General features: G+C 36.2%; 1 protein-coding gene across 2 annotated transcripts in view; it reads right to left on the bottom strand.

The window, feature by feature from the left end:
- The window catches only part of LOC145680827 (uncharacterized), a 110,454-nt gene that overhangs the window by 43,113 nt on the left and 40,033 nt on the right, over window positions 1–27,308 (bottom strand). For both annotated transcript variants that reach the window (XM_081751921.1, XM_081751922.1), the window contains exon 3: window positions 22,384–22,489. In XM_081751921.1, the coding sequence (XP_081608047.1) occupies window positions 22,384–22,489 (106 nt within the window). The remainder of the gene's footprint in view (window positions 1–22,383; window positions 22,490–27,308) is intronic.

The raw sequence follows: 27,308 nt of genomic DNA, 5'->3' as shown, positions 1-27,308 counted from the left end.
TGCAAACATAATTATTAACAGATAGTAAGAAAGGTGTAAGTTTCATCAAGGTGAAGGCACCGAAGGGAGGGGGCGCAAGCGACGCCGAAATATTTGTCGCCTAAGGTCTCGAAATGTCTACGTCCTTGGGCACACAAGTATCTAAACGTTTAAAGTTTGTTAGCAGTCCACACAAGGAAATTATACAGAAATAAGTAAGAAGTAAGCAAGAGTAGATGTACAGTCAGAAACAATATTAAGTATAGGTTGGACCTATTATTTCTTATACCTCCACCTTTACTTATTATTGTTTCCGACTGTACACGAAAGATCACAATACGGTACTTACCGTAAATTGATGCATGAAGATGCTTTAGCTGTTATTTGATGTTGCTGATTCAGGAGTTTCTTCACTACTCCATGGTCCAAGAGTTAAAAAAAAAAAAAAAAACTCTTTTCATGTTAGTTTTACATACCTATCTTGACTCCCTTTTTCTCATTATTGTGAAACAACGCGCTATTTGAATCACTTGAAACGAAAAGAAGAGAATTTATACTCTCCAACTTTCTGCACTCATTTTCCTTCAGGGAAGAGATTTTTATTGGTCCATCCTCTTAGCACGGAATTCCGATTTACTTTAATTTCTGCATAGGTAGATACATTGGCGAAACTCCGGGGGGATAAGTCCCCTCCAATCTTGGAACTGAGGGTGACTGTCCCCCCAATAATTCGATTTGAAATGTGTTTTGGGGAAAATATGATTATTTGTGCCCGATTACAACAAAGGAAAGTGAGAAGAAATTTATGTCCTCTCAGAATAGCCTCAAATCTGCCCCTGCAGGTCTCCCAATGTTGAAGACAATTAGTGATGCGCACGAGACGAATCGAGACAGGAATTTCCTGACAAAATACGAGTAAAGACACGGCTCTTCCAATAGAAAAATATACGTTTTTCGAGTCGAGACATCACTTTGACAGAACATTTTCGAGACGAGACAGCCACAAATCTTGTCTCCTGCGCATCCCTAAAGACAATTCTAGTTTTCTGATACTCCACAGCATTGTTTTTCAACTTCATAAACATTTTAAACATCTTAAAAAATTGCTAACGGTCTTATCCGTCACTTCCCCCCCTATGTTGAATACAGATTTGCGTCGCTGGGTAGATAACAGAATGTTTCCCCTGGTAGGTGGCAATTTATCATTGTTACTTTCTCAAATTTATCTCACTTTTATAGCTTCGTTAGTAAAGTTGATCAAACGTTAAAAATTGTTGATCATACCTGATCAAACGAAGATTAAACGATTGGCAAAGATAGAAAAGATAGAATCGGAGGTGAAATGGGACTGGCCCCCAATTTTGTAACCCTTATATCTCTGTTAGTATACTTCATCAAACGTTGAAAATTGTTAATCGAAGCTGATCAAATGATCATCAAACGATTGGCGACGAAAAATTTCGAATCGGAAGTGAAGGGCTAGTGTGTAATTAGCCCCAACCTACTAAAAAAAAGTTTATATTTATTTTAGTAACGCTCATTAAACGTTAAAAATTGTTGATCATACCTGATCAAACGATGATCGAACGATTACCATTACAAAAGATCGAAATCGGAGGTGAAGGGAGGGCTGGCTCCCCATCTTGTAACCCTAAAATCTCTGTTAGTATACTTGATCAAACGTTGGGAATTGTTGATCAAACCTGATCAAACGATAGTCAAACGATTGGCGTCGAAATATTTCGAATCGCAGGTGAAGGAGGGGCTAGAGTGTAGTTAGCCCCCCTACTAAAAGTAGCTTATATTTACCTTAGTAACACTGATCAAACGTTAAAAATTGTTGATCATACCTGATCAAACGATGATCAAACGTTTGACATAAGAAAAGGTCGAATCGGAAGTGAAGGTGGGCTGGCCCCCCATTTTGTAACCATTATATCTCTGTTAGTATAGTTGATCAAACGTTGAAAACTGTTGATCAAATCTGATCAAACGATGATCAAACGATTGACATAAAAAAATTTCGAATCTCACGTGAAGGGGGGGCTAGCGTGTAGTTAGCCCCCGGTACTAAATATCGCTTACATTTCTGTTAATAAAGCTGATCAAACGTTAAAAATTGTTGATCATACCTGATCAAACGATGATCAAACGATTGACATAAGAAAAAGTCGAATCGGAGGTGAAGGGGGGGCTGGCCCCCCATTTTGGAACCCTTATATCTCTGTTACTAAAGTTGATCAAACGTTGAAAATTGTTGATCAAACCTGATCAAACGATGATCAAACGATTGACATCAAAAAATTTCGAATCTGACGTGAAGGGGGGGCTAGCGTGTAGTTAGCCCCCCCTACTAATTATCGCTTATATCTCTGTTACTAAAGCTGATCAAACGTTAAAAATTGTTGATCATACCTGATCAAACGATGATCAAACGATTGACATAAGAAAAAGTTGAATCGGAGGTGAAGGGGGGGCTGGCCCCAAATTTTGGAACCCTTATATCTCTGTTACTAAAGTTGATCAAACGTTGAAAATTGTTGATCAAACCTGATCAAACGATGATCAAACGATTGACATAAAAAAATTTCGAATCTGACGTGAAGGGGGGGCTAGCGTGTAGTTAGCCCCCCTACTAATTATCGCTTATATCTCTGTTACTAAAGCTGATCAAACGTTAAAAATTGTTGATCATACCTGATCAAACGATGATCAAACGATTGACATAAGAAAAAGTTGAATCGGAGGTGAAGGGGGGGCTGGCCCCCCATTTTGGAACCCTTATATCTCTGTTACTAAAGTTGATCAAACGTTGAAAATTGTTGATCAAACCTGATCAAACGATGATCAAACGATTGACATCAAAAAATTTCGAATCTGACGTAAAGGGGGGGGCTAGCGTGTAGTTAGCCCCCCCTACTAATTATCGCTTATATCTCTGTTACTAAAGCTGATCAAACGTTAAAAATTGTTGATCATACCTGATCAAACGATGATCAAACGATTGACATAAGAAAAAGTTGAATCGGAGGTGAAGGGGGGGCTGGCCCCCCATTTTGGAACCCTTATATCTCTGTTACTAAAGTTGATCATTCATTGAAAATTGTTGATCAAACCTGATCAAACGATGATCAAACGATTGACATCAAAAAATTTCGAATCTGACGTGAAGGGGGGGCTAGCGTGTAGTTAGCCCCCCTACTAATTATCGCTTATATCTCTGTTACTAAAGCTGATCAAACGTTAAAAATTGTTGATCATACCTGATCAAACGATGATCAAACGATTGACATAAGAAAAAGTTGAATCGGAGGTGAAGGGGGGACTGGCCCCCCATTTTGGAACCCTTATATCTCTGTTACTAAAGTTGATCAAACGTTGAAAATTGTTGATCAAACCTGATCAAACGATGATCAAACGATTGACATAAAAAAATTTCGAATCTGACGTGAAGGGGGGGCTAGCGTGTAGTTAGCCCCCTACTAATTATCGCTTATATCTCTGTTACTAAAGCTGATAAAACGTTAAAAATTGTTGATCATACCTGATCAAACGATGATCAAACGATTGACATAAAAATAATTTTAAATTTAACATGAGGGGGGGCTAACTGCACGCAGGTCCTTTTCCACTTAACGTTTAATTTTGACCCTCTAATTTCAAGCTTAATTGTACTTGCAAAGAAAGGAAAATAGAAATCAGCCTTCGGCAGTGATTGGTTTTCTGTGCGTATCTTATCTAAAGAAATGGAGGAGAAAAACGATGATGATGACAACTCTAAAGTTTGTTTCCGAAGACAAGTCAGACGGGAGAGGCTTCAAACTTACTGTTAGTACTCATTTTACTAAGTTTAGCGAATAACAAGTTATTATTTTATATTATGTGATGTAGCCTAACGTTTTTAATTAATTGTACCAAAATATTTTTGTACGTCCTTTTCGCTATCTGGACCACTGTGCAATGTTTCATGTGGGTTACGTCATTATTAAATCCTTTTATGGTTTGTCTAGAACTGTACCTTTTTGACTTTACTTAAGAAATAAATATTAGTCTCCACGCTAAGTTCAAATCTCCGATGTTTGGTTTAATATTTTCCTCTGGCTATTCCTCTGAAATTTTCCCCAGTTACGATTAAATCACAATGATGCAAATTCAACCTAATCAATATTTTTATTCGAGTTAAAATACACTGGATACAGCAAATAATGCTTTACGAAAATAACATTTTATAAATACTTCCATTTCCTCTGAAAAATCTAGAAACGAACATTAATGGTTTATTGTGTTAAAATTTATGTTAAGAATATTCTCAGAACTTGGAACAACCTGATTCACAGTGTATTCCAATTTTTGAAAGCATATAATCTCAGTTTAGTAGGCTTATCTTTGATTTTAACATAATTGGCTGTATGAGAATGAAATCATTCACATAATGAATATTCGATTATTGTTTCAATTCATTATTTTCACTATTAACAATTCATACACAATCTCGTATTTTTCACAGGACAATGACGAAAATAATGAACGTCAAACGGTACCTGCGTATCCTAATTTATTTAAAGTTTATTGCATTAGGAATAACAAGCTGTATTCAAACAAATAAACAAAATAATTAACAATGGTAGCCAGCTGGACTGTAGAAATAAAAATATTAGAAAGTAGCTTGTATTCGAATACGGATCTGTGAATTACAAACATGACACTTAAAATTCTAAGCTACAGAAGCACTTACTGGGCAATTGCGGGCTCACAAACAAGCTAACGATAATTCCAATTTCATGCTTTTGGAAAAATTTCTACTCCAATCTTCTCATCACCCTTTGAGATCGACAAGTTGGCACTTCGTAAGTGAACTTCCAAATAAAATATTGTTCGTTACACACATTACTTATCTCAGGATACCAAAACCTGCTACACTTTTGCCAAACTTTGCAGGTACAAGTTACTATCTCATCAAGGTACTCGTTAGAGGGAAGGCCAATTTATTCCTCGAGTATACATAACAGTTACAACAGCTATAAAAAAAGTTAAGAAAAGTGACTGAGGAAAAAGATGCAGGTTATACCTGAGTATCTTTGCTTACGTTATTCCCATCATGATAGATGAATTTAACATTTGCACGGGAAGTTATGCTAGGTCAATTCTAGAGTCAGATTCTTACAGCAACAAAAACTAAAGTAAAAAACATTGAAATCTGGAAATATTTTAAAGACATTCTCTTGTTCTGAGATCAATGTTTGTTATTATTGCTCCATTTCTCGAACTTAGAGCAGAAAGTAGCAATTATATTCGGAAGTGTGTTTATTTAAGTTCTATAAGCATTTAATTAATTTCGAATTAGTGCCGATAGCAAATATGTTAACCCACAAACGCCCCTTGTGCCACCAGTGACCCACTTTTTTTTTCACTACGTTACACGGGCTATATCATTCATTTAGCCAAACCACCGTTGTTCCACTTCAGGCACACTACCCGTTCTCTTGTTGTACGAATTTCGTTCAGTTTTCTTCTCAGGTTTTCGATGTAACACGGTATTGTTCAAGGCAGTTGCTAACGAATAAAACTGGTCTTGGGCGTTTGTGGGTTAAGATCAAAACTCAGTATACGTAATTTAGAGCTTCGTGAAGTTTGAGAACTACCCAGTTATATAAATAGCAATATTATATGATTGTCTACATATATTCCAAAGCTCCAGACATCAAAAATAAAAAGCTTAAAACTACTTATTGTTATAATTTTAAATTAAATATTACTGCATCATACCGATAACATTTATTATTTCGTATGTTTGGAAACCATACACAAAGAAATTAGTAGCCAGTGGCGGCGGTTGGACGTTAAAAGTGAGGGGGCAAGACATGATCTGAATATTTGTATATAAATGTTAGTTTTCCTGGTTGTTTCTAACATTTTGTTTGACGAAAGGTTGTATAACTAATAGGATACTATATTTTCAGTTAAAATACCGTATATCGTATATAATAGTTTATTAAGTAAATTGAGAAGAACAACGCAAGTAGATACTAGCGTCCCTTTGTACTCTTAAACAACGAAAGTGTAAGAAGAGATTTGATTCCTTGCTCATGAACATCTTAAAATTCTGTCTGGAAAATTGTGTGATCAGATTATTTAATAAATTTGCAAAACAAATAAATAGAAAGGATAATATTAATCATAGTAATGAATAATGATGCTTGTTTTGCAAAAGTTATATTGAAACTGAGGATTAATGAAAAACTTAATATTTAATTCCACACATGATATTAAATGTATGTTATTACTCTTAGAAAATGAAAGACAGTAAATACTACAAGCATATGCTACGACATTTAAAGAAATATTTGCTTTTGCAACTTCTTGAAATATGTTCGTTGCCATTAGGTGCAGATTTCACTTTCTTGGAACACATCAAAACACAACAATACTTACAATCCACACTTCAGTTATACAAAATTAACTTAAAACCTAGAATTATGTTCAATTTATTAAATTTTATTGTATATACACTCGTACATCCTTAAACACAACACTTCACTCGTATATTACACTACAAAACAATGGAAAAGGTAGAAGTTGTTTCTTATCACGCTCTTTTTAATCGATATTCCTTACTTTAGAAAGAAGAAAAGACATTTTAGGAACTGTCAATTTTTGTGCAATTAAAGAATAACTTGTGAAATAGGCCCTACTTTTTTGCATAATGTTCTTTCGATTAGCTTCAAAGCGGCTCACTAACATATCGAGCCCTTGTAAGAAGAAATGAAAGTATGCTGAAATTGTGCTCCAATAGGTTATATGGCAGCAGTTTTTCCTATTAATCAGTAACACATACAAAATCGTTACATTTCCAAATGAAACTATATGCATTAATTGGTTAGTTAAAAAAAGTGCGGGGGCAACTGCCCCCCTTTGCCCCCGCTAATCGCCGCCCATGTTAGTAGCATAAAAAAATATGCAGTCAAAATTGTTAAAGCTATTTACTTGGAGAAAAGCTGCCCTATATATTACAATCAGTACACAGAATTAAGTAAATTTCACTATGTATGCTGAAATTACTCAGAAATCATAATTACTAGGACAACCTAAAAGCATAAAAAGTATAACAGCAATTTACACATATGGTTGGTACGTTGAACATGGTTGTGGTTATCTAAGGGCCCAGAAGAAACTAATTTTCAAAACATAATACAACATAATTTTAGAAAATAAAGCATAATGCATAATTTAAAATATACAACACAATTCTTGGAAAATTCTGTTTAACTGCAATTTTAACATACTGTAATAATAATAATAGTAATAATAAAAAAACAATATTTACTATGCCAAATCCTTAAGAACATAACAATGTAACAATGAACAGCTTATTTTTGTAAACTTTTCGGTGTAATCTCTTGAAATTGAGAACAGAAAAAAAGGAAAAGAAGAAGAAAACTTTCCGCCAACAATGAATAAACGGTTCCGTGCATGTAGCGCCCGTAGACTTAGCGCCCAGTGTTTCTGGCTCACAGAAGGAATTTTATATTGATTTTATCTCACAATCAGGGATGTCCAGTTCATTTTACCACTCTTTCTACAGGTCGTTAATTCCTGTTATTTTCTTACATCCATGTTCCATGTACTTAGCGTCCACTAAGTAAAACTGTTATGAAGAGGGAGAGAGAGAGAGTGAGAGAAAGACAGAGAGACCAGCCAATAGCACTGATTATGACGCTTCAATGAATCATAACCTCCGAGGGAAAGGGAAACATATTTTATATATATCTATATATATCTATATCTATCTATCTATCTATCTATCTATCTATCTATCTATCTATCTATCTATCTATCTATCTATCTATCTATCTATATATATATATATATATATATATATATATATATATATATATATATATGCATGTATGTAACTGTACTCCGTGGTATGCAATGCTCTACAATATTTAAATGTACTATAAACTAAGGTTACATATTTAGCTTTTAATGTGAAAACAATGTAAAACAGACGTAATCTAGAATACCGCAATGAGGATAAGCATACAAAAAACGGTGAATATATTCTCACGACTGAGAACCGGGACAAAATGTAAACTGGCGAAACACCGGGATAAGAGTCTTCATGGAGGTCACGGTGGTTCAGTGGTAGAAACACTCACATCTGGTTCATGGAATCCCTGGTTTTATCCCATCTTGCGTCAAATGGGCTTTGTGGTAGTCAGAAGCTGCGTGCATGGATAAACTCGGGGTTCTCTCGTTTCCTCTCACTTTCTTCATTCCACCATTTCATTCATTCTCACAATCACCGTCTTCTCTATCCTACTCCTATCTCCTTAATCGTGGGATGTAAAATTCAAAGATTTCATTTCATTTCAAGAGCTTTCAAACCGGGACTGTACCGGTAAAAACCTGACATATGGTAACTCTGACTATATAACAACATCGGTTTCGATACCAAAAAAGAAAAAGTCAAATTATCATATGGTATTACACAGTTTCAGAAAAAAAAATCTAATAAGCTAGCCGCATTAAGTCTGATACATATTTCACAACTTTATGCGTAATATAAATGTATATAGTTAAACAATTGATATCATACACTACAAGTACTGAAAAACAACGTAACGTTCTCTAATAAAAAGAACGTTACTTTACGAACCAATAAGTTAATCGCTCTACGAACCTTATTGTACACATTATACCCTAAAGTTACAGCCTTATGCAGTAATCAATTCCAATCAGATATTGAACAAGTATGGTGTTTCCTTGAGAATAATCCATCACTAAGTTGAACAAGCGCCTTTGAAGGCTAATCGTCTTCCATTTTACCCTCTTCTTCGGTAATTCATCTCGCTACTAGTGCTCTCAAACGGGTCGGGTCGGGTCAGGTCAACTCGGGTCGGGTTATCGGGTCGGGTCAGTCGGGTCAGCTCGGGTCGGGTTGTCGGGTCAGGCTAATCGGGTCGGGTTGTCGGGTCGGGTCAGTCGGGTCAGCTCGGGTCGGGTTGTCGGGTCGGGTCATTCGGGTCGGGTTGTCGGGTCGGGTCAATCGGGTCAACTCGGGTCGGGTTATCGGGTCGGGTTATTCGGGTCGGGTTGTCGGGTCGGGTCAATCGGGTCAGCTCGGGTCGGGTTATCGGGTCGGGTCACTCGGGTCGGGTTATCGAGTCGGGTTGTCGGGTCGGGTCAGTCGGGTTATCGGGTCGGGTTGTCGGGTCGGGTCAGTCGGGTCAGTTCACTTTGGTCAACTGAGTTTAGGTTGAGCTTAAACTCGGCTGGAGTCGAAAGCTGCTGTTTTTCACTAGCTGCCTAATTAAAAATAGCAATTTTCAATTGATTTTATAGAAACCATAAATCTATTTTGAACACTTGCAGCTAGTGTTTTTATGATAAATGCTTATTTTTCTACTTGTGTGTACTTTAATTTTTAAATGTGGAAGATTGATTTTACCAATCGACTGTAATATTAATATCTACGCCAATATGGAGTCTGGATTTAGAACAAAACTAGAAGTTATTTAAGCAACGCCAAAAGAGAGATTGGATATGGACGACCAAGCCCAAGCAGGGCCGCGGTGGCTCAGTGGTAGAGAATTCATCTCTGGTGCATGGTGTCCAGTAGCGTAGCTAGAGTTTTTTCAGGGGGGGCAATGAAGGGCCCAAGAGGATTTTGAGGGGGACATCTCCAATATATATATATGTGTGTGTGTGTGTGTGTGTGTATTCAAGGTGAATGTTTCCATCTTTATTGTTCATGATTTTACTCTTTGGAAAACAGTGAAAATATAAGAATTTAGTACCACAAACAACTAGGATTCATTAATGCAATTGATTTCTAATATAAGTAAATAGTTATTTAATCATGGCGTTTAAAATATGTGTAGCTGGTTGACTTAAGTGGAAGCAAATACACTTTTACAGGTAAAGAAAATAACTTATAGGTTCATGCCTCTATTTGAAGAGGATCTTTCTATTCGTGTGGGCAGCAGCAAACATATCCACAACTTGTTAAATATCTCACGATTTAGCAATTTTCTTCTCAATATAAAGTAACACTAAGTTTTTCAACCTATCATGAGTCATTGACTTGCGTATACAAGTCTTTAATCTTTTCAAAGAAGAGAATGACCTTTCACATGTAGCACCAGAAACTGATATAATCACAGAGATGATACCTAGCTTGTAGGTTTCTAGGAATGCGTTTTTGTAGACACAAAGAAGATCAACGAAATTCGTTAAGGAATCAGCTTTCGTTTTCTTCTCGTCTTCATACAACTTAATTGTTAGAGCAACCCACATTATGCTTTATTTCTTGTTTAATTATGCTTTTTTTAAAATTATGCTTTATTATTAATTTCAATGATTATTTTACATAAATCGTGTATAATGTATATTTATCATACATCAAATATTCTAAATATCTTGATCTATTTATTGATATTTTTTTGCAACTAGTTTCTCTCATATTTAATGAACTTTCTACTTAATTCATTGTAAAGAGATGTGCTTTGCTCGAATAAATTTTTTCTATCATTTGTGTGCGCCTTACAGGTACATATATACAGAAAGGGAAAGTAAAAGATGCCACCAAAAAGTACAGAAAGTGCTTAAGTTCAAAAAGAAAACATAACAATACAGTGATGACGCCAGAGGGGGCAGGGGGGCGAGCGCCCCCCCTAGTAGCTACTTCTGCCCCCCTGACTGCCACCTAGACTGCCCCCCCAGACTCGTACAATCTTTAAACATTCTTTATGTAGTATTATATATCAGTATCATAACCAATCTCATTGACAAATTGTAGTCTACTTTCCATGAATTTACTATGTGGCAGATTAATCCTCAAGCTTTCTTCTTTGAGCGTCTGGGTATGCACGCATATTTCTGTTTTCTAATTTAGCCCCTTTTGAGGTAAATTTTAGTTATACTTCTTTCTTATGATTTTTAATAATTGTGCCTAGCGAACAATAGTAGATTTGGTCGACTTGTTTTCTTCTCATTGGATCAACTTCGATTGGAAACAAAAGAAAGGTAAAACCAGTTACGTAACTTGTTTGTATTTGTCCAGGTTTGAAGTTTTCAGTTTCATATTTTGTTTTATTTAAAACTTCTTTTTTTCTGAAACATTATTCTCGGCTTCCAATATTCAGAGGATGTGCTTATAATAGCTTAGTTTGCAACTACCAGGGCTTAATTTTTTGAAGGAGATAAAAAGAGTTGTGTTTTCCCTTCCTGCAAATGATAATAATAAAATTATGGAATGAAATTGATTCCCAATAAAATGTATTGTCAGAGTGCTGATCTTTAGTTAGTAATTGGTTTATACTAGTGCTCCTTTACTTATTTTGTTTCAAAGTACTGACGTGACGTCTACCATATTGACTAGGAACTGCTGAAAAATTCGTAGCCCAACCTAGAAGGAGGGCACGTGGATTGGTGAAGTTTTACTTCTTATTCTCTTCTCCCGAGAGTCAATATACTACCTTGTACAGTGCTCCAGCTTTTGCAGAAAAGTTAAAAAAAAAAAAATCTAGATTTCCTCGCACCACTGTTCGTAGCACTACCAGTATCTGATCTAAAATGGCGTCTTTCAAGTGTTATTTAAGTTTGGGAAATAAGTACACGTAATAGTTAGACGGAGCTAAATCTGCGGAATAAGAATTATGATCTAGACATTGAAATCCTAGATTATGCAATGTCAGTTATGTTCGCAGGAGCTTGATGGACAGGTGTATTCTCCTGAAGGAACATAATTCCTTTCTTTTCATTTTCCGCAGCGTTGAACTTTGAATTTTTCTTTCAGTTTTGTAAGTAATGTAGAGATTCTGGATTAAATATCTGACCATTGAGAAGGTAGTCTACCACTCCATACTTATACCAGAAGAATGTTCCAAACAGTTTCTCAACCTACTTCTGTGTCTTGAACTTCTTGGGGCGATGGAGAAATGAGTGCTACTACTCCATTGACTGTTGTTCCGATTCAGGATCATAGTGGTACAACCATATTTCATCTATGGTTACTATTCGTCAGCGAAATTAATCAGCATTACGGTCAAATTGGAAGAATACTTCTCTTAATGCCGTTACCCTTTTATTCTCCTGACATATATTTTGGGAACCCATTATGCCGAGAACTTGCGCATACCCAAGCCATTCTGAATTATGCTACCGACGAGTTCCAAAGAAATGCCCAGAATCCCTGACACAAGTTTTGCTGAGAAGATAAAAACTGAGAAAGCGGGGTGCAGACCTCATACTATAATAAATATAAATAGCTTAAATTATTTTTGTCACACAAAAACTGGGGTGGCCTAGGCCCTCCGGCCCCGGGCTATATCCACCACTGGCTGAAATGCTGCAATTTTCAAGAATAATGTCACAAATTGCATCCATGATTCCAGGAAGAGTAATTGCTTTTAATCATCCTGGATGTAAAGCATAATTTGTTGAGAAATTGCTACGTTTATACTAAGCCACTTACTTCTTCACCACTATATATAACGGAGGAGAGTCCCGTGGTGTTTCACTGATTTCCTAATTAATTTACTTCGGTGACTTTCCTTGGTGGAACAAAAATGTTATAACAGTAAGGATCTGGATGTTCGTGAAATTATCTGTTTGGGCACACATAATCACTTCAGAGGCCTGAGAAACAATAAGAATTTCATTATTAATATGAAAATTTATATTTGTACATACAGAGATATGTTTTTCTAAACTACGATTTCATTTTTCTACCTAGTACCTACACTCCTTCTGGATTGGACTACGACATTTTCAGCAGCTCCTCGTAAATTTTCTCTCTGTCTCTCTCTCTCTCTCTCTCTCTCTCTCTCTATATATATATATATATATATATATATATATATATCGAGAGAGAGAGAGAGAGAGAGGGAGAGAGCGAGTGATACGTAGCATATAGACGAATGTGTTACTTGTAGCATACGCGAAAGTAATTCAATTTATGTTTAGGCTTCAAAAGTTTCATTGAAAAATATTTCATGTGCAGACGTTACTTATTTGTTAGTTACAAATTTTATTTGAAATAAGTTTAATTTATAATCATATAGATCTAACATAAAAACAGCAACGAAATACACAATGTAATGTAAAATAAGTCAAACGTAATAAATATGTTATTTTTGGTATGGCAAATAGCCGTCCCCGAAAATGTATCTGCCCCCCCTTTGTCCCCCTAACAACTTAAAGCTGGCGTTGTCACTGTAACAATATAGTATGGAGTTCTTGCATACTATTCATTGTTGGCGGAAAAATTTCTTCTTTTACTTTCTTTTCTCCACATCAAAGGATTACATCGAAAAGTTTACAGAAATGAAAATGAGCTTTTCATTGTTGCATTGTTATGTTCTCAATGATTTTGCATTGTAAATATTGGCTTTAAAAAATATTAACACAGTATGTTAAACTTTCAGTTAAAGAGAATTTTCCAAGAATTGTGCTATATATTTTAAATTATGCTTTATGCTTTATTTTCTAAAATTATGCTTTTAAAACTAGTTTCCCAATGTGAGTGCATTTTGGCGTTCACCCAGTGTCGTGACCATAGTGCTCTCAAACGGGTCGGGTTGACCCGACCCGACCCGACCCGACTCGGATCGGGTCAGTTCGGGTCGGGTTACGGGTCGGATCGGGTCGGGTCAACTCAGGTCGGGTTGTCGGGTCGGGTCAGTCGGGTCAGTTCGGGTCGGGTTGTCGGGTCAGGCTACTCGGGTCGGGTTGTCGGGTCGGGTCAGTCGGGTCAGCTCGGGTCGGGTTGTCGGGTCGGGTTATTCGGGTCGGGTTGTCGGGTCGGGTCAATCGGGTCAGCTCGGGTCGGGTTATTCGGGTCGAGTTGTCGGGTCGGGTCAACCGGGTCAGCTCGGGTCGGGTTATCGGGTCAGGTCAATCAGATCGGATCACGGTTCGGGTCAGTCGGGTCGGGTCGGGTCATCGGGTCGGGTCAGTCAATTCGGGTCACGGGTCGGGTCGGGTCAGTCTTCAACCCGACCCGACCCGACCCGTTGAGAGCACTACTCGCTACTCTTGTTCGATGCAGTTGAAACCATGGCCTCATCCTTTTGCAATGTCCATCCACAAGGAAGGATGAACAGGTTCAACCTTTTGGAATTTCAAATTCGAAGCTTCTGTCAATTTACTTGTTCGTGTCTCTTTCTGTAATGTTGCTATATGAGCGGGTATGTTGCGAGGAAACAAAAGAGGCTAGCAAAGAAATCGAATCGTAAGATCACCATAAGATGAAAGTCGCATACTCCAGAGACTACCTGATACGTAATGTTGATCAAAATAAATTAGGAATTCTTCAGTTTCTTCTGGTACGATTTGCTGTAAGTAATCCATCCCTTCTGACCCTTGTCAGAGAGAAGGAAAACAAATCCGTCCACCATTCCATAGAAATCGGACTTTCTTATTCTCCCTGTAAAAATTCGCCAATCCCAACTGCTACAGTATGTACTTCGTGTTCGTGTGACTTGTCTGGAACGCTTTGGCTTACGACTTCCCTCACTAGCCACGTCTGGTTGTGAATTTAATTTACATATTCCAATATTTGTTTGTTTTATCCCTCCCCGCTGGTCTAGTGGCAAGCACGCAAGCCTTTGGCGTATGAGGTTCAAGGTTCGATTCTTGGTGGGAGAGCATTGAGTGACCAAAGTGGTTCGGGTTCCACTATAATCAGTAAATTCAAATCTTCCTTAGCCGACCCGGCAAAACCATGGAACGTAAAACTAAATACAAACCTTTTCTTTTTTCGCAAAAGAAACGTTTTATTATGAAGTAAAACACTATTCAGAAATATAATATTAAAATTTGCAAGAAGGAAATTTATTTCTGCGTAACAAAATTTAAAAATTAATTATTCACAGGTAATTGTTTTATTGGATTGTAACGACAGTATAATTTCAGTATAATTTCCCAAAGACTCTTCTCATACAATTCTGCTGTTCTCACATGTAACACTTCCCAAGTGTAAACACTCCGATTTTGATAAAATTTAGCAGGTAGATATTACACATGAAATAAACGAATGCATGTTTTTTTTTCTTTTCAGCGGAAAAACAGTTTTAGGGGGCAAAAGCCCCCACCCAAAATTTTGAAATTTGAGTCCCGAAAGGCAAGAAGTGAACCGAAGTGAATAATATTGTGCACAGATGCTATAAACATAAAACGAAGGAATAGATGTTTCGTATTTTCCTGGGAAAAACGGTTGGACATAATTGCAACGATAATTTGTGTAGGAACAGTACGCAAAAATAAATAAAGAAAGAAAGAAAGAAAGAAAAGGAAAGAAAAGAAATGATTACGTGTTTTGGATGTTGTGCAGAAAAACAAAAGTGTGACAAAGGGCCCCCCTCCTAAAAATACGAAATTCAACTCCACGAGCCCAGAAAGAAATATACTGTAATAAATGAAAATGTCCACAAATATTGTAGACGTAAAATGAAAGAATACGTGTCGTATTTTCCTATGAAAACTACCTGCGCTTCTGCGGTAATAATTACTTCTTTTTCGGAGGGACTTTAGTCACACCACAGTTTTTCCGGAGAAACTAAAAACACGTATTCGTATATTTTTTGCGTATTGTCTCTAAACACAGTTTCGTTACAATTATCCATGTCCTTTTAGGTACTTTTCACTATACTAATGAACACTTTGATAAATCGTGATTAAATGTTTGAAGGGGTCTGTACCATCTTTTCCAGAAAAATGCGACACAATATTCTGTCATTTTACGTCTACAATATATGCACACAATTTCGTTCATTCCGGTCTACTTCTTCATGCCTTTCAGTCGTCAATTTCAAAATTTTCGGTGGAGACTTTTGCCCCTAAAAACATTTTTTCTGCAGGAAATAAGAAAGAAGTGTTCATTTTTTTTCAATATTGTCCCTGCCCAAAATTTCCTTACAATTCTCCATGTCCTTTAGGCATGTTTAACGTACTGTTATTAGCGCTTTTGATATTTCGAGATCAAAGGTTTGAAGGGGTCTGTGCCCCACCCAACCATTTTTCCCGGGAAAGTACGTAACACATATTTCATCATTTAACGTTTATAATATCTGTGAACAATTTCATTCACTTCGACTAACTTCTTCTTCTTCTTGTCTTTCCGGCCTCAAATTTCTCCAAATTTTGGGTGGGGGCTTTTACCCCTTAAAACAGTTTTCCCCAGAAAAGAAAAAAACACGTATGTTTATTTCATGTGTAATATCTACCTGAAAATTTTTTATCAAAATCGGAATGTTACACTTGGAAAATATTACATGTCAGTACATTCATATAGCTTACATTTGCGGCAGAAAGTTCTTGTTTTGTGCTCCCTTTTTGCTGGAGAGACTTTTTTTTAGGCTGTTCCTCTTCAGTATACTGGGAAGCTTCTATTCTCCGTGATTTCTTCTCAACGTTGGCGAACTGCTAACCAGACGAAATGAAGAATTTACGGCATTTCAAACTTTTTAATGTTTGTTTCTCGTTTGAAATTTACGCTTTGATGACACAATACCATAAGTGTTGAGTCCACTTACATCAGTTATGTAAAATACTGTCATAGGCCGTTTTGTTCATTGTTTTGTGGTGTAATGGCGAACCATATGATTGTTAGTGTGAACGTCTGATTTTGTTGTGTTGTAATATATGATAACTTTGAGTATTTTCCTCCGCTCTAGAAGTGACCACTTCTGGATATAGTTGTGCATTGTGTTTTGCAATTGTAAAATGGCTGATCTTAATGGGTATATATTGTCAAAAGAGACAGAGCACCCAAAAAATGAGAAGTTGTTCGTCTACAGTCATATTATATATAAGAATAAAATTATATTGCAGAGTGTGTGAAGAATCTGCAACTTCACGAATTAGGAACAATTCGTCATCAGGTATTCTAATAGCGCCGATGTTGGCATCAAAACATAAGGCAGCCCTTGTAGGATCGCTTTTCTCCGGAGTTTTGCCTTTTGCATTAGCTATAGGTGCTACGCTTTAAACTTCTAACCAATCCTCTGGTTAAGAAAACTACTCAACGTCTCATTTCAATATCGGTACCTGAACAAGAAACTTCAGTTGCATTTGTATATAAGTCTGCTAATATCTTATCGTCTGTCGGAAATTAATTTCTTCATCGTTTATTGATTTACCAAAAATATTCCTCCTCTACCATCAACAGTGACGTGTATTGTTAGTGATCTGTTAATATACCACGTGCAATAGTCAAAACACACTAATAATAAACAAAACTTTACATACAATCAGTGGCAAAGCCACGATTTCTATTGGGGGGGTCAGTGTCCTACTCCGGAAAACTTTTTTTTTTTTGTCAATATGGAGACTGAAAGCGCAAATTTAGGTTTTATTCTAGCAACTATTAAAAATGTTGGGGCTTGGGAGTCCAGATCCCCGGAAACTGCCACTGAATACGCAAAAGCAACAACTATGCTTCTGACAAGAGACTTATATAAGTGAATAAATAAAGAAAACCTGCTACTAAAATAAGCAAAATTGCAAATAATTAAATCAATCAAACTACATAATAACATATAAAGTTGTAATATGTTATATCTGACTTCATTAGAACAGTTAGAAGATTATCAGAACGTTAACTTTGCTACGAGCCACAATCTCAATCTATACTGAATCCATCCTCATATTTCTGCATTAAGGCTGGAGTTTAATGGACCCACTCGGTACCCAATGCTATAAATTTTAAAAACTATCACTTGACTCACGGAAATAAATAAATATAAAAAAAACTTAAATAACACAACACAAGAACACAACCAGGGAAATGTCATAGAATCTCAATACTTACTAAGACTTAGTAATTATTAAAGAAAGTATGCGTACGAGTGCAATGGACCCATCTGGTAGTCCTAGGGTTAAAAGCCTATCCTTGTATGGATATTTAGATAGAGTAAATACTAGTTCTTGCCTGATTTCTTTAACTACTTGCGATATGTTCCATTATTTTCAAACTAGAGTTTAAAATGTAATTGATTGCGTTTAGGGCGGCTTATAACACTGAAAGGAGTCGTTTTATGACACATGTTTATTAGTACGTTTTATTTTCATTTGATATAAAGAATTACCCACCAAATTTTGGCAGTTGAATTTTGCCCCCTGACACCCTGTATTTACGATAGGAAATGAAGTTATGTAATGTGCATAAATAATTGCTGTTTTTGATGCAGTACTCGTAGTATTTGCATTAAGGTGCGTGTAATTATTATTATTTAAAACTATATAAATTTTAAAATAACACTAGCACATGAATTCACATCCACATATGAAAATCTCATAGATGATATGGTAATGTTCTTAAGTCGTAATTAAATTGTACGTAATTACAGATGTACATGAAAAGTCAGAGTGTTAGAGCTGACGGTGGTGAGCAGAAGAGAAAGAAAAGAACACATTTCTTTCAACTTGCCTAAGGGGTTTTAAAAGTGACATGACAATTGTGCAGCAAGAATAGCAGGATCTTTCAAGTGAAAACTCCTTGTTCTTTAGTCGTGAAAAGAGAGGGGACGGGGATAGATATGAGTACGAAATTACATTTATACATAAAAACTAGTTCTCTCTTTGGTCAACCCTAGCACACTGATAAGCATCAAATATTTTCTGGGCGCTAAGTGCACGATATTATATGTGGGCGCTAAATCTACGGGCGCAAAGTATACTCCACGGAATAAACAATAGTTTCTAAGTGTAACTGCGCAGCTTTGTATGATGGTTCAAAATGTACAAAAAGTGTACAAGAACTCCACACTATATTGTTATGAGCATCTCTTGAACTTGAACACTTTCTGTATTTTTGGTGGCATCTTTTACTTTCCCTTTTTGTATATATACATCTCTAAGATACACACAAGTGATAAAAAAAAACTGACTCGATTAAAGCATATCTCTTTACAGTGCATTGAATAGAAAGTTCATTAAATATGAAAGAAACTGGTTGCGTAAATATTAATAAATAGATCAAGATATTTAGAATATTTAATGTATAATAAATATTATTCATTATACACGATTAATGTAAAACAATGATTGAAATTAACAATAAGGCATAATAAAGCATAATTTGGAAAAAATAAAACAATTAAAGAAAAAATAAACATAATGTGGGTTGCTCTGATAATTGCAAAAGAGAAATGTGTTAGTCTATGCGACGCACTATACTGCAAGCATGCTACCATTGTAACCTTGCTTAAGAGATTGGTAATGTTAGTTGTAGAAAGCCAAAGGATATAATCGAAGGTTAAACGGCAAACGTCTCTGGGTATTACGCTAATAGCTAATAAAAAAGAACAGTTACCCTAATAGATGTCGCTGTGTGTGGTATGCCTTCCCTGTCTAACGCTAATAGGACTCAAGTTTTTGCGTGAAACGAAGAGTTTGAATAATTGCGTAACAACGTATGAAGTTGGTGAGTAATATATATAAGGATAAAAATAATGGTGAGCACCATGTGACCGTCTGCCCGGCCACAAAACTATGTTTTTGGACGACCAGTGTATTTTCTTTTAACTTTTATTCATGCAACGAAATTATTATTTTACTCATAGAAATGAAAAGCTATTTCTCTTTTGGTGAGAATTTCAACCTTTTCTGTGTATGCAGGTGTTCTTCGGCCGTTCTTATCATTTCTCACGATAGAACAAAGAACTTGTTGTTTTTCAATGCAACTCTTATCGTCTAGCCAGAGTGTTTCGTCGCAACAAATTTATTTTTTTCTTTCCTTAAAATAGTTTCCAACTTATAGTCTTCGTCACCATGACTGATCCGCATATACCTTTTTCTTAACAACATTTATTAAGATTGGGAATATTTTTGGATACGAAGTTGATATTGTGTGGGAATAATATTGTGTTTGTCGTGTTCTCACGCACTCTTATTACATCATCCTTCCTGCTGTGAGAACAAGTGTTCACGTCCTGCAGGAGCCGTAGGTGGAATGACTCATACACACAATTACCATCGTTCGCTCCTTTTCACTGAACTGTTTCATGTATAACAGTAGTGCATAAAAATCCTATAACCATGGAAAGAATTTATCGATTTAGACTGCTACACTTTTTTTAACTATCATTTTCAAGCTTCTTTCTCACGGGACCAAATCAAAGTGTTGCCAGAGTTCTCTATTATAACATTGACCCATTGGCACTGCGTATGAATGTAGAAAACATTAACATTTTTTTATTATTTGATAGAGTGCATTGTCAACCCTAAGTGCAGAAAACGGGTTGTTCCCAAGAGTCAGTAGAAGCGGAGAGTTAGCAAAAAGAGTTCGCTTATAGAAGTGACAGCAAGAAGTCATAGTATGAAGAACTTCGCGGTGTGACATTAATATATAGGATGTGAAGCAAAAGGACAAACAGATACCTTCGGGATATGTAGCGTCCTTTTGGAGTCAAGATACTTCGTTGACCAGCGTTTTTCCAGCATTTCCCCTTTCCCATTGTCATTATTACTCAGTGAAAGTCTTGACTCAGTGCAAAGAGTCAATTTATAGTGCTAATGATATTTAAACAAGGGCTATGTTTCTAGTGTTCGTATATCGTGTGCGCATATCTACATTTACCATGCAGTGTTAAGAGTTTTATTCTCCATTTCGCTTATTCGATTGCCGCAGTGCAATTTATTCTGTTTGAGCATTTAGCTCTGTCAAGTGAGAATTTTGTGTGTTGTTAATATATATATATATATATATATATATTTATTTATTCCGTTCCGTACCCACATATATCCATACTCAATAAATTTGAATTTACCTAAGAAAATATCATCGTCCTCATTCATGTGTGTGTAAATTCCTGCGAGCAGACGGCTTGCCAGTTGCGTATATGTATGCGTGTGCATACGCAAAAGTAAGTATAATACAACCTGAGTCTCAAAAGCACCAACGTGGCTCATGTCAAATCACTTGTCATATCTCAATATTATCAATCAGCGTCCAAACAGAGTATGAGCCTGAACCAGAATTGTTATCAGCTGTTTTCTTAGGGAGTTCTTCGGGAGCCAGCACCCAAGGGAAACGGTAGGTAGCAACCACTTTCAGTGAAATTGAGTTATTAGGTCAGATTGATTCATAGAACAGTATGTAGGTAGTTTAATTTCCGAAATGCATCTATAAATGGCAGGGGAAGCTTGTCTGCTATGTATCATTGGCTTGAATAGCATGAGAATGTTGAACCTTCTTTCCCAGTTTCCTCGAAAGTTAGAAAATGTGACATATTATGTTTCCCAAGCCGTTTACATTTAATATATATATATATATATTAAATGTAAACAATCATAGTTCTTTTCTAATTAACCATGTTTAATATTGTATAATATACAGCTGGCTGAAGACGTAGGCGCAACAAGTAGTTATAAGAATATATTTTAACTTAAATCATTTCATTAAAATTGACTTTGACGATCTATATTTGAAACTTTAGTTTCTTTTCTCTGCAAACAAATTTCAAATAGATTATAAAATGAGGAAATGCATTAAAACTGTCGAAAATAGCAATAAAAGTTGTCTACGGGAGATTTGGAAATATTCGACAAAAACGCCTGACGTTTCATTTTCGACAAATACTTCTGTAGAACCAAGGGAGGGGGAACGCTAGGGGAAGTCGTTCTCCACTTCCAAAAAATATCCATGGTGTCCGTCCACTTCCTAAAAAAAATACAATGTATAAAAATAGGCATGATGGACGTCGTGACGTCATGCGTCCCTATACCTTTGTTTTCAGATCCACTTTTACACCTGCGTCCGGCTTTTGGGCATAAAAATTAATGTCCGGCTTTATACTCAAGCCGGACGCGCTTTTGTCCTCCTTCTTTTAGTTTGGGGACTAATTAATGAAACAAGTCAATTAATTAATGAAACAGGGACGATTTCGGAGATTAATCAATGAAATAGGTTTCCAAGATGCATAAAATATTGCCAGAATGGAGATAGGATAAATAAGTTGTTAGTAAGATGACTTTATTAAATATCATGACTTAAAAATATCAATACTATTGCTGGCTGCTAGTCAGTCCTCATTTTGCAGTTGCACTTTTTGTATTAGTTTATTTTAATAATGTATTAATTTCTACAATATATTCTTTTTCTTTAAAATATATGAAGCAAACTTAAGTTTCGGTAAAAGCAATTTTTTTAGTGACTTTCTTAAAAGCCAAAGTGTCCTCCTTTTTGATTTTACAAATCTGGCAACCTTAATTTTCCATAATAGGACGCATACACGCCCATAGTGGTTACTTTAGTGATAACCTTGGATGCATATTGATTAGATAAATTATGCAAATTAGATACATTGAGGAACTAGAATGGAGACCAATAATCTTTAATTTATATTAGGTGCAGCATTCACACAGTAGCAAAGGTAAAAAACTGGAGTTTGTACATACACTTAGCTTCCGTTGTGATACTATTGACCAAGCTGATACGTTTAGGCCCAGAGAATCCCACATGTGATGAACGTGAACATAATTTCTTCAATTTTGCTAACGATTCCTGCAATAAAATACATATAAAACCCAATAAGACTCTAAAGTTTCTTAAAGAGAGACATAACTTCTAAAACAATACAATTGAGGCTTCTTATATCAAAATCCGCGACGTCCATTTAGCTTAGTTTCGACTAATCTTGCAAAATGTGCAGTGAATCTGCACATATACGCGTACAAAGTCCCATATTTGAACTAGATTTTTAGTATGAAATATTAAGCTTTTAATCTAAATTCTGTTTCCATGGAATTCCTTTAGATTAAACATATAACAAAAGATATATTACTCAATTTCGCTTTTAAAAAATGGATTTGGCGGTTTTTGATACTAGGAGCCTCAATTGTTAGTTGTACTTAATCTTATGACCTTAATCTGAAAACAGTGAATTTCGTTTGAAGATATAGTCAAGTTTCAAAAAAATATGTTTATTTGGATACATTACTATGCAAAGTATGTACCTAACGTAAATATTTACTAATAAAAAAAGAGTTTCTATTAATACTAAGAATTAGCCCTTATTCTTTCGTATCTGCCTTCTTAGGGAACTAGAACAACATTTTTTGGGGAGTTTATTATATTACTGAATTTGCTTCTTAATATATACAAGGACTATTTAAAAGAATGCACTCAAACCATTCCATAAACTATATGGGCATGAAGCTTTGAACTCATGCTTACATATTTATTATTAGTTGTTGTTAAAAACTGGAGCTACTAATCTTTGGTTGTTTCTGTTCCAGATGAAACCATCTGAAGCAATGTACCTCATTCAAGGAAAATGACGAAACTTGAGCAACGCGGACAAAGTTTCTAATGTTGGAAAGAGTTGCTTAAACCGTAATACACAAACGAATGCAGAAGATTTGTAAGAACGAAGATTTTGAAGTCGTAGTCAGCTCACGTGCTGGCTCCCCTACACAGAACCTCAGTTTTCAGATGCTCAAACGAATTTAAACGAGATCGGGCGAGCACTGATGATAAACTAAGGAGTAGACCACCAGCAATCGCTTAAAATGAATAATGGTCAACAAAGGTCAGAAAATTTATGGAAAACAATTGAGCAGTTAGTAAACATTCTAAAGATCAGTGTCAGGTTTATTCACGGCATCCTTCATTACCAATTACGGTTCTCCTAGCAGTAACTAAAGGGGAAGGCAAACGGGACTTGTGCTCCGGGCGCCGGTTTGGTGGGACAAATATTTATTTTCCCTACAAGGCAAGGAAAGTAGTTTTAGCAAACTAAAGATCATAAAAATTTACCTCAGAATCTTAACAAGACAACAACAACTCACCAAGCTTAGTATCATATCCAAGAGCATAAGTTAGATTCAAAGCTATCTTTTGAGGACATAGTAAAAACCTTTGCATCAAAAAGAGTTCGCAAAGTTAAATTTTAGTTCCAGATTTTTGTGTTTTTATTTAAGTTACATTGATTTAAAAGATTTGCAAAATATCTAAGTATAATATTAACCCTTTTAGGATCCTGGCATTTTGGGCTATTTTTTAGACTTTCAGTCAAGCAGCTACTGCATCGTCACTATTTATCCTAGGATCATGGCCCATTCCTCGTTCTCTTCAGAATAGAACTGGCTTTCAAATGGTATCACTTGCATGCCCATACCATATACCAGAAGCGGGAAAAAATGTCAAAGTGAAAATTTCGGAGAGAATTTTTTTCACGAACTTTGGCCCCCCTGGACCCCCCTGTGTAATCGTAGCCATCTAAAAAAATCTGATAAATAGTACTTGGTATATTGAATGTGTGTGCCAAATTCCAAGTTTCTATCTTGAATAGTAAGGGCGAGAGAATTTGTACCAAAAATTCCCACAATGCCCCAAATTACCATAAAACACTATGATCTCAGGGAAAAAATTCCTGAGACATCCCTAATTACCCTAGGACTATAATTCGCCAATCATTCTCTTCAGAATAGAACTGTCTTTCAGGCGGTACCATTCACATGTCTCCATCATGTATCTAAGGCGGGAAATTCCTGAAAAAAGGGATTTTTGGGGCAAAATTTCCCTTTTTTTTAACTTTTGCCCCTCTGGACTCCCCTGTTTTTACGCAGAAATCGGAAAAAAACTTCTGGTAAATACTACTTGGTGGACTGAATGTTTGTGCAAAATTTCAATCTTCTACGTTCAAAAATAAGCCCGCCAAAAATATATATACCGACAATTCCCCATTTTTCCCTATATAGAAGTATATTTTTTAAAAATTCCCTGAGACATCCCTAATTACCCTAGGATAATAATTTGACCGCCGTTCTCTTCAGAATGGAACTGCCTTTCAGACGGTATGACTTACGTGGTCCTATCATGTATGTAAGGCGGGAAAATTACGAAAAACGGGATTTTGGGGGTAAAAAATCCCTTTTTTACCCCTTTCCCCCTCTGGTTCCCCCCCTGTTTTAGCACTGCCATCGGAAAAAAAATCTGGTAAATACTACTCGGTAGACTGAATGTTTGTGCAAAATTTCAATCTTCTACGTTCAAAAATAAGCTCGCCAAAAAATATTGAACATAGGCTTAGAAAATGAGAAAATAAATTTTTGACTGATGACGTCATCACCTCCTATTTCTGGACGCAGGACAGTCTGAAACTATACGTAATGTCTTCTACAAGGCCTCTGGACTTGAAAAAAAAAACCGGACTAAAAAGCTCAAACAGAAGAGAAATAACGCAATGTACCATGAAACACCCGTATGTACAAATTGTACCATGGGATCCGATAAGGGATAAAGACAAACAGCTTGCTGTTTGTCGTAATTTGAATTTGTCATGATCATTCTATTGTAAAGCAACTGACTGTTGATTCAGTCTACACATACACACACTGAGAAAAAAAATTGTAGGTGGCATACTTAAAAAGATAGGTTACATGCGTAATTCCTGTAGTTTTTGGACTTAACGTACACTAGACGTATAACTGAAAACGCATGTTTCATAATACTTTCTGTATAAGTGTTCCATCTATACGTACTTTCCGTATGAAACAATGTAGGCGGTCAGGATCTCACATACAAGTGGATGTATATAACATATAGCTGACGAAGGAAACATAAGTATATGCATGTGATATACGGAAAACTGTTAGATGTCAGACATCCTGCAATGGCATGATGTAACATCTAAGGACAGTGCCTATGTAGCATACGGATAACTTATGCTCCGTACTTATTTCTATAGTGAGCAAGAGGATACCGTATATTTGTACAATATACCGCTGTCCGGAGAACGGATTTTTCTCTGTGCACATCCTGATTTAATTCCAAAAACATTAAGATTTGTAGTTACTATGATAAGTGTATAAGTACATGCTACTCTCAGATTATTTGGCAATCAAATACTAATTAGTTTAGTATTTTATCTTGTACTAAAAATTAAATTAGGTATTGCAATTTTGAAATCAAGCTTTACCACTTGAAGGAAAAAAATGGAATAGGAGAATTACTGTGTGATGCCAATATCAGGTCTAGTCGGGGAGCGTTTTGGTTTGTTGTTCAGGGGAAGGAGGTACTAAAGCAAGTTTTTGCTCCGAACGACAACTAGCCTAGTTGTGTCGCTGTCTCCTAGGTCTCAGCACTTTTAGTACTAGAATATTGACAAATGCCCCTAAACAAGCAAGGCACAACATCTGTAGACAATTTTGGCTCCCTGTGCTCAGAGGAAGAGGTCTTTCCCATCTATTGTGACAGGTCCATTGCTGTGATCCAAGAAAACAAAACGAGCAAGAAATGGACATATCCTCAGCCACCACCACACAAGAAATTCATAGTCAGCCCACATGCTGGCAAGCTTCTTCTCTCAGTTTTGTGGGATGCTAGAGTAATCCTGTTGATCGATTTCCCGGAAAAGGGACAAATCAATGTTGGAGTAATCTTTTGGCCAAGTAAGGTGAAAACATCAAGTCCAATAGAATAGGAATGCTGAGTCAAGGTGTTCTTCTGCAGAAGAAAATGCTGAAGTGTTCGGACGGACTGTGCTCAATTTAGAATTTGAATCAATGCCAATTACATCTTACTCCCCAATTAAACCCGTCCAACTCAACCTTTCAAGTATAACCTTTCCAAAATTCGCCTAATAACCTCTGGCAATATAATGTATGTATGGAAAAAAAGAGATAATTTTGAATTCAATATTTGCCGTCCAAAATTCACCTAATGCAAAATTATGCCAAAGAAGCTTGAGAGGTAGGCTGCCTCTCGTCAACATTATTTTAATATCCATTTAAAAGAGATAGTGACAAAGAGCCTGCGTAATAAAGACGGCATTTCAGTAGGAGGGAGAATGATTAGGTGTATACGGTTTGCATGTGATATGGTGCTTGTTGCGAAATCTGAAGAGAAAATCAATAAGATATTAGAAAACTTGAGGAAGGGCTGTGTCCAATATGGGATGAAAATAAATGTTAGAAAGACAAAAGTCATGGTGATTGGAACATAATGGTCAGTGTCAAATATAGAAGTAGGAGGAGAGAAAATAGAATGTTGAATGTTCGAGATGTTGAATAACGAGTTGAGAAAATGAGTCATAGAATGCTGTGTATGGAGTATTGTATTGTATTGGTCAGGAACATTACACAAAAGTAATGAGAAACAACTGGAAGGTTTTGAAATGTAGGTGTAAAGAAGAAGGAAGAGAATTATCAGGGTCGAGCAGAAAACGAATGAGAAGGTGTTAGAAATGGTAGGGGAGAAAAAAAAACAATTTTAGATATTATTGAAAAGAGGAAGAGAAACTGCCTGGGATTTGATAGAAGGTATAGTAGCAGAAAAGAGAAGGAGGGGGCGAAGGAGGCCACAATTGATGGACGGTATC

This window comes from Thermobia domestica, chromosome 3 (genome assembly GCF_964235325.1).
Source record: "Thermobia domestica chromosome 3, izTheDome1.hap1.1, whole genome shotgun sequence".
Classification (NCBI taxonomy): domain Eukaryota; kingdom Metazoa; phylum Arthropoda; class Insecta; order Zygentoma; family Lepismatidae; genus Thermobia; species Thermobia domestica.
Note: the sequence above shows the minus strand (reverse complement) of the source record. Positions and strands in the feature narration are given on the sequence as shown.